The sequence below is a fragment of the Micropterus dolomieu genome, linkage group LG20 (assembly GCF_021292245.1).
Source record: "Micropterus dolomieu isolate WLL.071019.BEF.003 ecotype Adirondacks linkage group LG20, ASM2129224v1, whole genome shotgun sequence".
Lineage (NCBI taxonomy): Eukaryota > Metazoa > Chordata > Actinopteri > Centrarchiformes > Centrarchidae > Micropterus > Micropterus dolomieu.
The window spans coordinates 9,694,284-9,709,658 of NC_060169.1; the positions used below are offsets into that span (position 1 = coordinate 9,694,284).

General features: G+C 40.3%; 1 protein-coding gene across 1 annotated transcript in view; it reads right to left on the bottom strand.

The window, feature by feature from the left end:
- uacab (uveal autoantigen with coiled-coil domains and ankyrin repeats b) overlaps nt 1-15,375 on the bottom strand; it is a 46,355-nt gene that overhangs the window by 15,853 nt on the left and 15,127 nt on the right. The window contains exons 2-3 of the mRNA XM_046032629.1: nt 5,554-5,684; nt 1,513-1,601 (exon numbers count right to left, since the gene is read on the bottom strand). Of these exons, the coding sequence (XP_045888585.1) occupies nt 1,513-1,601; nt 5,554-5,684 (220 nt within the window). The remainder of the gene's footprint in view (nt 1-1,512; nt 1,602-5,553; nt 5,685-15,375) is intronic.

Here is a 15,375-nt window from a genome sequence, read left to right on the forward strand (position 1 = left end):
CTAAACAGAGAACCTGTACAGTAAGGGATTTCATCAGTAACAATGGATCACCAAGGAAAAATGATTAAATAATACAGTAATGTTTTTTTGGCTGGCTATTTTAAGTAGTTGGACCATGCAATCCTCCTGGAGAACCTACAATGTGTGTACTGTTAAAATTATGAGATTTAAAATATGTCAAAGTGCAAAACTTTACTGAAAACATATTAGGTTAATAGTACAAAAGCTTTATTTGGTAAAAATTAGAGCAGGAAGCAGGACGTATTTGGAATTTTTTGCACCCATCTTTGCTTCGCTGCCTGAACCGTACGTCTTCATTGTCTCTGAATGTTGGGATGGATCAGTTCATGTCTCTTGCTCATTATCAGGCCTAATGTCACATCCCAAATTAACACATTTGATGCTGAGCAGAACTCGGTATAGTAGAAAACAAGAACAGACAACTAATGAAACCAATTTTCTGCCTAACACATACTCATCATATTCTGGCACTAAGTACCTCAGTCTGCCTTAATTTGATAATGTGTTAATGTGGAAATTAATCACCCCTGGGTTTATTTTTAATCATGGAAATGATGGTCTCTGTTTCTGCCCAGCCACACTAAAGCGCAATCCTGAAATTTTTAAACTAAAATGGGGTAAGCACATAGACTGTATAAAAGAAGTGGAAGTAGTTATCGTGATGTCACCTGTTGGTTTGTGGACTGCCGTTTTCAAGCCTCGAGTTTGGCCGATAGGGCTCCACCATGTTGATTTTTTAAAACTAAATGTACTCGCCAGAGAAAATGAACAGCCAACTCCTAATACGCTTTTTCAATGGCCCTGGTTAAATTTACACAGTGCCATGGGTACGAGTCACTCTAGCCTGATTGACATGCATGGTAACGACTTGTCAATCACAGATAATCCCGCCCTGAAGCATACTCTGCTTTATGGTCCATTTTCCTCTAAATGGGACCATAATTTACTAAATGAACATCGTGCTGTATTGAAGAAGACCTGACACTAGCGATTGAGACCATAAAATCATTATGAAAGTGTTCACTGAGGTAATTATTCAGCTGAGAAGTAGGGTCATTTTACCATTATTTCTAATGGAACTGGACTTCCGGCCCCCTGCTTGCCGTTCAATAGAATGCAGGTTTAAAGGACTTCCGCAATAGATTCACGTCTCAGACCGGAAGCTTCCCGCTTGGGTAAGCAGCATTCTCAAAAGTCCCCGTTTTAGGGGTTCGAAAACGCATGAGTAGTGAGGATGCTAGGCGTAAACACAGCAAAAGTTATGCATGTGAAAAGAAAATCATTGGTGTGGATGTAGCCTTTACAAATAAAAAGTTATTCTCTGGTTGTTTACTAAGTAAAACTGTCAAATGTTTGTGTATTATGTTATACTGCAAGGTGCTTTTAGTTTTATTGTACACTCAGAAATAACGGTGGTGGACAAAATATTAGATACACATCAAGTATATGAACAGAGCTCCATGGTACTGCTTTAATCCAATCTGAACTCACCAGTGGCATCGGTTGCAGTGATGTCAACGCTGTGTCCCAGAATGAGATTCAGACAGTCTAGGTGTCCTCGAGTTGCAGCCAAATGAAACCTGAGAAACAACAAGAGGTGGAGAAAAATTAAGAGAGGAAAACAGACAGGGGATGAGACTGAGGCAGATGTCAAAAGAATAGACAAAGTGCAGCAGAAGAGGGCAAGTGAAAAAGTGATAGGATAGGAACAGAAGAGATGATGGTGAAACAAGAAGGGTACTGCAAATGGACACCAGGCCCCTGGCTATCAGCAAGATCTGCATTCTCAAAGGAAATAACAAGAAACCTCAGGGTCTGTAGACCATGGTAACCAAGAGATACCCAAATAGCATGTTCCTACTGTATCAGCTTCACTGCTTATTTTCATGAGCACTGTCAAATGATAAAAAACAGTTGTAGAGTTGCGGCAAAAACAAAAAGATTGCACATATACTGCGGCTTCTCTGTGTCCTCCATTGTTCTTTGGTCTGTGAAGGCTCCACCATTGGAACAATGTAATTGGAGGGGACATTGTGTTGATATTGATAGGACTTTAATAAATGGTAATAATCTTCCCTTGTTACTTGCCTTATCAATTTAGCAGTTCTCCACTCCATGTGTTTGCCAACATGTTTTTAATCACGTTTGACTGGAAACATTCCTGTTCCCCTTCTGATTTAACCCACAGCAGCACTGCCGCCACTAGCCATTAAGGTCTGCAAAGCACTTGTATGTAAACCAATCTCAGTATGTCACCCATCAAGCCACATGAACCTGTTTATACACTAACCCCGAGGTATCTGCCAAGGAGACAGCTAGGCTGTCACCTCAACACTGGCGTGGGTATTAAAAGCCGTGTTGATGGCCTAGAGATGCTGGTTCTCTGGGGAGCAGTGGAGGGTCCTGACCTCTCGGGGCAAACAGCAGACAGGCAGCAGACTAGAGCTATCCAAATTAGGGGGATATAAGTGATATGACTTGCCAAGTTTATGATCTACAACATTTTCTAGAGGGGAACTGAAGTATGGTTCTGAATGGAGTCAAAAATATATAATTGCAAATTTGAACTGGGGTAGTGGACTTCCTCATGACATGTTGATGAATAACGAATGATGAGTTGTGTGACAGTAAGTGACACTAACAGCTCCCAATACATTGCAGGCTGAATGTACTACATTAGGAATACAAGCAAAAGGTTTGATTTGAAAAGAATTATAAAAAATAGTATATAGTCCTCCATAAAAAAACAACTGTGGACATAACATAAATAATTTACTCTGTTGAGATATATACTGCTTACCCAGCTGGAGACCTCAGTAAAACGGTTAGAGATAAATTTTAGAAGACAAATGGGTCTGACTTTAAGAGAGCACATTCAGCTATGTGATTTCACCTTTACACCTGCTCCTTGGCTGCTTTCAGGTTGACAGCCTACAGGATATGGTTGCTATTTTTAGAGAATGGACAGGGAAGAGTAAACCAGAGAGTACATGTTGGTAGCTGAGCCACATATGATAATGTGTGTAAAGGCAGTCAAACAAGCAAAATACCGTGCCTGTGGCAGATTAAAAAATACCTTGTTCTGTAGATTACCACTCTTAAGTGAGATTCATGTCATTTAAAATTGTCAATTGATTTTATATGATAATAAAATTAATGGCAAGGACTGTCTAGTGGTTAGGAAAAACACAATGCAAATCAATAAAGATTTCAAGGGGCAGCACTGCAGCACTGTCACATCACAGATAGAAGGTCCTTGGTTAGATTCCTGGTAGGAGTGGAGTTTGCATGTTCTCCTGCATCAAGTGCATTTACTCGGTCTGTTCTCAATCTGTCATAAAATCAGACTCAACACCATGCATATCCAACTGTGAAACTCACAGCTTGCTATTGTTATACTTAAAAGACACTTGAGCATAAAATTCATTACTACTAATCCTGACAAACAATGGGCCAGTTTTATGCTGCAGGACCAAGCGAGTGTCTCGAGTGGCATGCTGTCATGTGGACTTCTTTTGCTGCTAAGCCCCAGTCAACTAGCAATCACAACTGCACAGAATGAGCAGGTGTGATGGGTGGGCTTACCTCCCTGGGTTCCAGCTAATGCCATGGCAGAGTTGTAAACTGTTTACTCAGCTGGAAGCTGCGATAGAACAGTTAGAGCCGAATTTATTAGCTGAACATAGTGAGGCTAATACAGGGCACTCCAAATTATATATATCAGGGGTAACAGTTTGTAATTAGTTTCCCCACAGAGGTCCATGATTACAAGGGATCGCTATTCGACATTCCTCTGTTGGCTTATGCAGAGGCCTGGAAGCCATAGACACACGGTCTGTGTGTGGCCTACTGAACTAAAAGCAGACTTGCTGAGTTGTGATTGTGGTTCACTTTGTTTTGGGTAAACTTGGCAAAAGCATGACCTTAACTTTCCATAAATTTTCAGTTAAGGCAACGTGTTGATTTTATAGTTAACTACTGTAGTTGTGGTCTGTCCGCCCTGCAGGTGAACGCTAAATAATAACCATGACTGCGTTTGTGTACAACTACCTTGACTGTCTGTCATTGCAAAATTTGCAGCCACGGTCCTGGTTTCTGGCACCTTATTATGAGACCAGGTATTTATCAGGTTGTGTGTATAATTCTGTTTATTTACACGCATGCATATATACAATCATTGGTCTTTGCGGTGGTGCCACAAGAGGATTTCACACACTGCTGAAAATACTCTGCACCTTTGCTTCTGGGATCTGGTGCTCCATAGTTATATGCTTTAAACAAAGCCTGTGTCAAAATAAACCTGAAGCACAGGCCAGAGACCAGTGACTTCTTCATATATCTAGGATTAAACTGAGGGCGCCTGGCCTCCCAAAATGCTGGTGTTGGAATCTGGTTTAATTTAGGAATAAACAAATACCCATTTTTTATGAACATCCCAATGCATTGTTTTCCAAGGCCAGGCTGTTATGGCCATTAATGGGACCAAAAACTTCTGCATGAGATACCTGAAATATCTGCGGTCTTGGATGGCTAAGATGCAACATTATTATTATTTCTTCCCCAATAACTTCCATTTCCTCCTCTCATCTTTCTGTTGACCCAATTCTTCTCCTGAAACCTTGTGAAAAGTATAAATCCAACTTTTTGCAAAGCAAAAAACCCCCAAAACCTAAAACATGGTCCTTCAAGATGTCAACTGATTCTGATAATAGCCTGCAGCTGGGCCTAAATATATTAGTTGGTGTTGCAAGCACCAGAGTGGATCTGATCTGAATCTGCAGGGAGTCATTTCCTGTGGGGACTACGTAAACAGCCTCTGGCCAATGTGGTCAAGCCTTCAGTGGCCACAAACATTCTTTATACCAACTCCCACACTGACCGCCGGTCAGATGGACACTAAAAGGGAAATTTTTGGATCGAAAAACCGACACAATGTGCAATTCCTTTCATATGCAGGGCAACTAGATGAAGGTTTAAATGTACAACAGGATCACTATAGCCATGGGAAATTTTGGAGGGGGTGGGATTGTTTTTATTTATTTTATTTATTTTTCTTTTTTAAAAAGGGTCATGCAGGGAGAATTGGCATTGATGTCATAAAAGGAGCTAAGAGGTAAAACTATTTTTGAGTAAGAGTGAACCAATTGTAAAGGAATTCCCATCTATAGATGATTTATCTGGGAATCTGGGTCAGGAATGCGTGGTGGGGAGACCACTACAATGTTTGGAATTTGTGATGATCAGCATTTTTAGATTTGCAAATATTCCAAACAGGCATAGTAGATGGTAACAATCAAGAGAAAACCAATATACAGTAGTGAATGTAAGCAGCACGCACATGGTTAGAGTAGATTAGAAGTAGATTATTCAATTCAATATAGATTTCTATCTGTTGAAAGTGTGTTGTAGAAATTCATGCGATTAACTATGAATGTCAACATACTAGACATGGATGTGTGTGTGTTTGTGTGTGTGTGTCTCTCTCTCTCTCTCTCTCTCTCTATATATAGGTGTGTGTCCATGTTTACTCACGCAGAGCGTCCTTCCACGTCAAGCTTGGTGGGAATGATGCCTTTCTTGCTGAGAACAGCAGCAACCTTGTCCACCTCCCCACGTTCCACCGCCTTCATCAGCCGATCATCGTACTTGTTCCAGTCTGTGTTCTGACAATGATGATAGTGACCATCAGACATATGGTATGTTTGACAGTATTTCCCAAACCAAATAGTTGAACAAATATTTTATTACATAAGTATTATTATATAAGTAAATTTTTGGTTCTCTTTTTTTCAGCTGATGTTAAATGCAATAGTGACACATAATGACACGCCAAGCCAAGCCTATTCTGACACAAGAACAATGCCAATGTAAATTTTCCTTTTGTGGTACAATAATAGACTTCAGTTAACGCAGAATGTGCCAAGAATGTGCTGTACTGCAGTTTAACTAAATCCCTCCATGAGTGATGGTCACAAAGCATGAGAACAGAGCAGTCTTAAGGCTTCTGGGAAGCACTGGGGTACTTTAAACTGGAGGTCAAAAATGAACAGAGAACACAAACACAAATCATAACTCAGATTCAAACACAAGCAGTTTGCATGCACACAGCCGCAGTGAATTGAAATCATCACTTCTGACAACAACAAGTACAATATACTGTAGTTATGAAGTATTTCATTAGTCACTGAATTGATCCACCCATGATAATTGTCCCAGCTTCCCCATTTGCCTCAGGAAGAATTCCTTGACTCCATTACCACTTTGTTAAAGCACAGCTTTTAGATTTGTAGATCACAGTGTAAGAACAGAAGAACCTGTAACCACAAATACAGCTTCTGGTGACAAACTGACAATGAATACCTACAAAGTGCATAGAGGTGCATTTCAGCCAGCGGCTCATCTTGGGTGAGTGGAGCTGGTCCTTGCACCGTGCTACTGAAAAGGTTGCCAGTGTTCCGGTTTACAAAAGCAAAAACGGAGAAAGAAAAGTGTGTAAAAAAATCCCAGTTTCTCAGTACACTCAACCAGTGAGTGCAACAAAAGCGGATGAGAAGACAAAAGGGTGACCGTCTATTCTGCAGTGGAGGTCCTCCTATGGAAAACTCAACCTCTGGAGTTTCCCTCACTCGAGGCAGATATGTTCATTTGACAGGATTTTCTAAGCATTCCTATGTTGCTCATTGGTTCTGCCTGTAAGTTCATCACTGCACAGCAGTTTGAGTGATGGTAAAGGGAGGAGAAGGAGGAGTAAAAGGAGGAAGGAATGGAGGTGGAGAAGCATTAGGGCCAGCCCTGCCAGCCCTGGGACCTGCCCTGGCCGGCAACTGCAACTCCTCCTCTGGGGGAAAAGTCAGCTCAGCCTGGCTACCTCTCGCCTCCCACAAGTGTCTTCCCCTCTATTCACGCCTTTATCCTCAAATCTGTTTAACTGTCTTCTTTTGTTCTGATACTCTTCTTCTCTGGTCTGCGTTCTATCTGTAAATGCTGCAAGCTATTTATGAAGTAGTAACTGAACGGCTTCTCTCTTTGCCTCTTCTCTCCTCTATCAGTGGTCTCCAGCGTCTTCACCCCACCAAATGGCAAGTCAGTCAGGCTCAGCGGGGTAAATATGTGAGCTCTCTCAGGTTTAAAATATCACCCCCTCCCTGGTAAACAGCAGTGGTGCAGACAGCCCTGCAGACTGGTTACCTCTTTATTTTTTGACCCTCCAACCTTTCTGTAGTGACTGATAGGAAGACAGGGGCTAAGAATACATTCTGGACATACCTACATCATGAGTAATGGCTTTAGTGTCTATCACCACTGCCAGCATGAAACAAGGCCAGCCAAAAAGACCTTGCTTACATTGCCACCCCCCCACTATGCTCCCTGCTTGCCTCCATCTGAAAATATTAATGTCAGACGGGATTATGGCTTGCACATTTGAAGTGGTCTTGGCACTGACCCTCACAGGATACTACTGGGCCAAAAGCTGCTGTTAACCCATCCATCTAAAGAGGGTGGTGTGGCTCCAAAGCCCCCTGATCCTAGCAGCACGGTAGCAAGGTTAGATGTCAGCCTTTTTACAACCAGCTGTCTGAGACTGCAGCCCCACCAAAAACTACACTGCCTCTTCACTTACCCTAATAGTACTCACTTGGTAAACACATTGCAAAATCCCAATTTTCACTTTTATTATTAGGTAAAATATCAATATCAAAAAAAAAAAAAAAAAAAAAAGTGCAGAGACAGCACTCCAAGGACCAGTTTAATTTACACACTGCATCAGCTCCTTGTGGCCTCGTGTTACTGTCTGCTGCCAGACTGGCGTTAACAGAGCGGTACTGATATCCACAAACATGCAAAAAGACCTCCTCCACATGACATGTCATATGAAGAAGTAGGTGTCAACTTACGAAACCTGCTCACCCTAGCATAGAGACAAAGGCGCCAAAATGGCACCTAGCCACGCAGCATACTGCACATCAGTCACGTAAATATCTCACATGGGTGTTCTGGGGTGTGTGTGTGTGTGTGTGTGTGTATTTGCTTGGGAATCTGTTAATGTACTAGTAAATGATAGGGCTGTTAGCAAGCAAGGGTTACCACTGCAGTAGCCCCTCACTTTCAAGGAGAGCTGGTCTATATGACGCAATGAAGAATCTCAAGTATAACTTGATGTTTCTTATACTGATCTGGTGCCTTTCGAAGATATTTGGTCTAAACTGTGTGGGTGATAAGGTCTATGAGAAATGTTTTGTGGATAGGATTTCCACTTTTCTTTTAGTCAAATGATCTAAACTTGAATCATGCAACTGTACTGCAGTCTTTAACCAGTGAATATGACGACGATAACACATGACGATATCTAGTTTCATTTCATGACATCAATATAATGTGTCCCTTCTTTACTTTCACGCGCTGGAATGGGATCCTGCTGAAATAATGACAACAAATTCACACACATGAATATGTGTTAAGTCTATTTTAAATTACTGAGCTCAACAACATTCAATCTGCTGTGTGTGGGACTAAAGAATACTGGAAAAACAAACATTTTGATATTTTAGCTTCCTTTGCAGAATATGTACATTTTGATAATAAAAAAAAAAAAAAAAAAAAAAAAAAAAAAGTATTTACAGGTTTTTATTTTTATAGCTTTCCTTGCATAGAAAACAATTTACCTGTTTCTACTCCATACCAAAATTAGATGCAAAATCAACAGATTTCATTGCAGGCCGAGCCAATCATGCTGCAGAAATAATGATTGCAGGATTCCCTTACAGGCCAGCAGTCTACAACCATGCTAACGGCTCTGTGAAGCCGTACTGTGGCAAAGTGATGCTGAGCTAAATGCTACCATCGGCATGCATGGTCAAAATTAGGGGTGGGAATCTCTAGGCACATCATGATTCAATTAGGATTCAGAGGGCTGCGATGCGATTATAAAGCAATTATCATGCATCTTTTTTTCTATGTGATACCTGGATGATTACTAAGAATTTAATTTGCACATAAAAATCTAAAAGAAACGTCTCCTCCATAGCTTCAAAGGACTAACTTGGCTTGCTTCCCTAATTTACATTACTAACCACATCTCCTCCTGGTCACCACCATCTTTTCTTTAACAACCAGTTTTCCTCTGAAAACTTAAATATAATTTAAATAGTATCTGGATGTACAGCATGTGTACAGGACAGCTGTACACAAGTTTAACTTGTACCTGTTGTTCTCAACCCTGGACAAGTAACGTTAAGTAGTAATGACACACAGCTAACATTACCGTTTACTTTGTTACTGATTTAGTTGGAGTTACAAAGCAGCCAAAACATGTGCTGTACAAGGGAGTTGTTTGTTAGCGCTAACCGCCTTCACTTTCCTGCTGTTGGGGAAACGACAGACTTATTAACGGTCAAACTGTGACCTACACTGGACGTTAACTGCCAGACTGACAACTTACTGCTAATATCTCTAATAACTCCACTATCTTTCACTGTCACTTTCTGCCGCTCTCTCTCTCTAATTCGCTCACCCACTCATTCGCACCCACAAGACTCCCAGGAAGACAGCCAAGCGATGACCGTTACTGTGCTCAAACAGTGTGACAGTGAAAATCAGAAGTTGTGCACTGATATTAATGTGTTCAATTTTAGTAGGGTGGTAGTAAAATGGTGTGCCTGACACAGGGGAACACTGGTCTCTGTTGTTAGGTGCACAAAACAGACTGTCTGGGCGCTGCACTTCCGCGCTTCAGTGTTCCATCAACATTATTAATTCACATTTAAATAATCGATTTTTGACATTTGTTAATCGAGTCATTTGTTTCTCCCACCCCTAGTCACAATGACAATGCTCACGTCCTGTTTAACAGGAACAGTATAATGTTTACATCAACATAATAGTTTAGTGTGTTAGCATGCTAACCGACCCATCTTGCCATCCCTAGAGAAAAGAGGTGTCATTCAGTGCAGAGTAAAGTTAAAAAAATATTGTAATATGTTCAACTTGTGCACAAATGCAGGTAACTAAGAGGCTAAGAAACAAACTGGTTGGACTAGCAACTTCTCCTGATTACACTACATCCTCTGCAATGTTGATGCTGGAACAATATTCAACACCTCGTTGCATGCAACTCAAACACACATTTCTACACACACAAGTTTCCATTTAAACACAGTGACCATGGTGGCAAAACATCGCCCGACACTGGATGAGCCAGGTTAGGCCTCTACCTGTCCTCACAGATTATTTTGGGTGTCTGCTAATACTTCAGTTCGAGACTTTTGTCATCTTCAGTTCAGGTTTTCCGTCACTGTCTACAGGCTGTAACTCTTCCCAACACCTCAGTTTCCCGTCTCGCTCAGCCCTTGGCCAGATTAATGGGTCTCTAATGTCCTCACAAGTGAAATCACCAGCAAGAAATATTTTACTGGTCATTTGATAACAGACTGACGCCTAGACCAAAACATGAAGCTATATGCCAATGTGTTAAGTGATAGTTATGCCTAATGCCAAACTGCAGTCACTGACTGTGGTTTCGTGACTCACGGGAGGTGACCATAGGAGACATCTGTGAAGAGACATTATGTCATGAAATGTAAACCTTTGATATTTTATGGGTGAAGTGGATATGCATTTGAAAGTGCAAACATTTTGCATGGTAAGCAAAGAGAAAAAGACACTTTCTCATCAAAGTTGTCTGAAGGACAGGTTCTCTCTTATGATACGTAATACAGAGAGTTACAGGTTGCTGAATTTTGTTGTTTGTGATGCACATCAAACTGCTCAATTTGGTTTCTTAGAAGTACAAATGACAAAGCATGCTATAGCTTGCCATTTTTATGAGAGAACATGACCAAACAATAAACATGTCCACCAACTTTGTTTAGTGTGTTAGCTTTCTAACAGTTGCTATAACTACTTAAGTATAGCCAAGGCTGATTGAAATATCATTAGTTTTGCAGGTATTTGGTCATAAAACACAGCATTGGACAAAATTTAACTTGATTGTAGCGCTACTTTGTCCTGAGTGGGGCATGAATGTCTGTACCAAATTTAATGGCGATAAATCCAATAATTGTCGAGACATTTCACTAAAAATCCTAAATGTCAAGCTCATGATGATGCTAGAGGTAAAGTCAGGGGATCATTAAAGTCAGAGGATTTTAATCCTCTGGGGAAATTATAAAGTTTATGGTAATCCATCCAGTAATTGTCAAGATATTTCAGTCTGCACATTCGTGGTCGACCAAACTTCAGACTGACATTATATCCCTAAATAAATGTCATGGTTGCGTTCTCAACAAATACTGGTCCAATGTTATTATGGGCCAAGTAGTATTGGAATAAAGACCAATTTACTTCAGTTATAAACACATAATAGGATGATGGCCATGCAAGGGCATCATTTAACTGTCTAAATGTTTATCTGAATAACTACATTTACCTATGACGTACTGTCTGATTTGTGTCATAACTGTCATGAGGTAAACATACCAGTACCAATGAAATGAAACTAGTTCAAACAAACTTCAAGTGAGAAAACTGACTCAGAGATGAGACATTCTGAAGATATCACTTTCCAACAGTAAGCATTCAATTTTTAGTTTTAGCTTCTAGTTTACGAACAGGCCCAAACACGACACCAATCATCTGTTCATATATATAACATTTATCCTCAGAGATACCTGTTTGTGACCTTAAAATAGCTGCATGCTGTGTGAATATCTCAGCGACATGTTGATTTATTGGTGCAATATACCCTGGCAGGGAAAAGCCAAAACTGTAGCTGCATCAGTGTTCACCTTAAGAGCAGGCTCAAATACCAGGAACTGTGTCACAGAAATCTCTAGAAATTGTGAGTTACAGCTGTTACCCAAGAAGGGGAATTAAATTACAAACACTACTGGAACAAAGAATGGCCAGGGTGGTTATCTATTAAGAAAGAAGGGAACAAAAAAAGGGGTTATCTGGTTAGTAATTGCCTGTAATAACATTTTATTTTCTAAGTCAGTCATTCCTAAAATTGTTATTGATAAATAAATGCTACTCAATCCGTCCTGCTGCCATCTTCTCACAATCAGTTGGGTTTTTCTGGGACTGCTGTTAGCAGAAGCAGTTTTACACCTCCAGCCAAACAAATACACACACCCCTCAAATCTCTGACCATAGACCTTTGCATGATGTGGTGAAATGCGCAACTGTCTGGGCATGTAGAGTGTAAATGAAACCCCTCAGGGGCAGAGACAGAAATGGTGGAGGGGGAGAGCAAGGTATAAGGTGAACAAATGCGTAAAAGAACAAGTGGAGAGGTGAGAAATACATCATGCTTGCAGTTAAACTGTTGTTACGCAACAGGTAAATTGACGCTTCAGAGTGAAAGTCCCTCTTGGATCGGGCCAAATCCCCACTGATGGTTTAGGCCAGGCGTCCAGAGGAGAGAGGCACTCTGTTTTTGGTATGTACATGAAGCACTAGCTGCATATCTGGGTAGCTGTTAACACAGGACCACTCTTGTGGTCAATTTGTGGACTGGATACAGGAGGACAGACAGAACCGCCCTCTGGTGGTGAACAGAAAAATGACAGGTCCAAATCACCAAAGTTTATATTCTGGGACACAGAGGAAATGGTGACCAATAGTTGTCTCCAGAGTTGATTCTCTCTATGCAGGAGAATCGCTTATTTTGAAGCCAATTTATCTTATAAATAATTTTGGAAAGTTTTAATGAAACCCAGGCCAAACTCTGCGCAAACCTCTCTGCAGTTTTGTGCGCCATGACAGTCCCAGAGGTTTACAGAGCCTGGCGTGAGGACCACGCAGCCGCCCTTAGATAGAAATGATACTGAGAGGAACAGATTATCATAATATTTTTGAATATGACATGCTGAGTGACTATGGGTGGCACACAACTTTTTCTATATTACAAAATTACAAGAACCTAAATTACAAACTAGTATGCATCATGTGATTAGTGACAAGTGTCTATAAAACTGCCCATTAAAAAATGAAAAGGGACTTTTTCATGTTCTCTTGTTTTACAACAATGAATCGAGTGAAAGCAAATGTGCAGTAATGGAGCTTCCATGACACCGACAGGAAACTAATAAAAAAAATTATTCAAAAGTAAACAAATCTCTAAAAATATAGAACCAATGCACTGATTGCACCAGAATACACCAAATGTGCTATGGCACACCTAGATCGTCACCAATGCAGCCAATATTTTTTGTAATCTAATAATTCATACAAGTTTGTGAAAAGTCAGTTTAAAAAAAAAAAAAAAGTATGCACACTATGTAAATCTGCCTAGAGCAGGCTGCCCTCCAAAATTGATAACTTTGGTCTGTTTTACAGTATTTGAGTTAAGCCTGAGCCTGTTAAAAACCACAATAAAACCCATGTGGTAAACTGGATTACTAAACGTATACTGGCGAGTATCTTTAGATATCCTCACTTGTGCTGCCCATAGATCCAACATGGAGACTAGTCAGTACAGCTGCTGGGTCACACCATTTTAGATGACTTATGACCCAGAGGGCAAAGCTGTTCCTTGCCATTTCCTTTTACTTCCGACACCCGCTGCCAGGGCAGGAGATTAGCTTTCCAGTTGCCCAAACCCTGTGAACTTTGCCCTTGCAAACTCCAAAGTAAAGACTCCACAGAATCACGAAAAACAGGGAGGCCATAATATACTTTCTAAAAGACAGTTCTAGAAAGACAAAAGTGTTGTTCATGAGTTATGCCAAACTAGCTGCACTAGTTTGGATATCTGAAAATACTGATGTCTATTATTGAATCGCTCTCAAGGTAATGATTTTTTATTTTATTTTTTATTTTTTTTTATCTCTGCTGGCTTTGTATCCCTAATGGATTTGGGAGATTTTACTGCACCCTTAATGGGCTTTTTAGACATTTAGCTTATTGAAGAATTGTTGCTAAAAATACTTGTTTCATCTCAGAAGAGAGAACACCTACATGCCTTCAAAGAGGGCTCTAAGGGGAACACTTGTCAAATATTCTAAAAACATGGTTAGTAAGTGAACTGCATGCTTCTGAAGTCAGAATCATTAAGATAAAAGTTATAAGATGGAATTAACTGTATGAAATTACAATACACAAAATAAACTTGCATATTTTATGACAGGATGAATTTATTACATAAAAATCCATTTTAATAAAGCAAGTCAGTAATCTATTACTCTATGAAGAGAGTGAAATAAAGAAATAGAGAAAATTTCCATCTAAACTGTAATTGATCCACCAGTTTGGTCCAGACTGAAATATCTCGATTTCAAATTGATGGATTGAGACAACATTTTATACAGACATTTATGGCGCCCAGAGGATGAAGAGCAACAACTTTGGTTATTCTAGCATCATCATCATCAGGTCAAAATTTTAAGGGCAGTACTTATGATGAAGTACCTGCAAAACTAAAACCGTCAGGTGTACATTGTTTAGTGCTAATTATCAAAGGTTAGCATGCTGAGACTGAGCTATCATGGCTGTATACTGAAACAATTCAGAACAAAAATTCGTGTCCTCCTTGTTACTGTAAGATGCAATAAAACACATTTAAAAAGCCAACTTTATCAATACACCTGTTTAACAGCATTTTAATCTGCACTGTCCGCAGTCTCTCAGTTTTACCAAGTACACTTCGACATGCAGCCTGGAGGAGCCGGGGATTGAACTGCTGACCTTCCGATTAACGGGCAACCCGCTCTACCTCCTGAGCAACAGCCGCCCTCAGCTCAACTTAGCTGCTAACTGAGACAAACCAGCCCCTCCTCCTCCTAATCCTGTTCTGTAGTTAAAGACAACCAGGTTGACCCAAGAACTGTATAGCTAATATGCACAATTTAATATTTGTTTATTGATTGCAACTCATTGTCTATTGAACAATGTTACATTGCAGAATTTCCTCATATCGTGTAGGCCTACTATGAAGGCACCGGTTCTGCAGCTTTTGTGTGAAGTTAAAGTAGCCTATCCTTTTCCTGTAAAATGTCAGCAGCTTAGCTGACACACTTTAATAGCCATCATTGAAATAACAATGTCCCAAAGCAGAGGAATTAAAAACAAGCGGGGATATGGACTTTGGCTGTAGATGCCTGCTGATATATGGCTGATATTATTCCAGCTGGTGTGATGAAGTGGAAATAAAAGAGAGCAGAAACAGGGCAGACAGACAGCCGTGGGGCTATAAAATGATTTCTAATCAGCCAGTAAGGAACGATTTAGGTCACTAATGCAGAAACACTACAGTAAATCAACAAGGTAGTAATTTTCTTTAAGAACAAAACACCATTAAAATTTGCATTTTCAGTGCCATTAGAAACAATAAGGGAATACACACCAGGGTGGAAGACA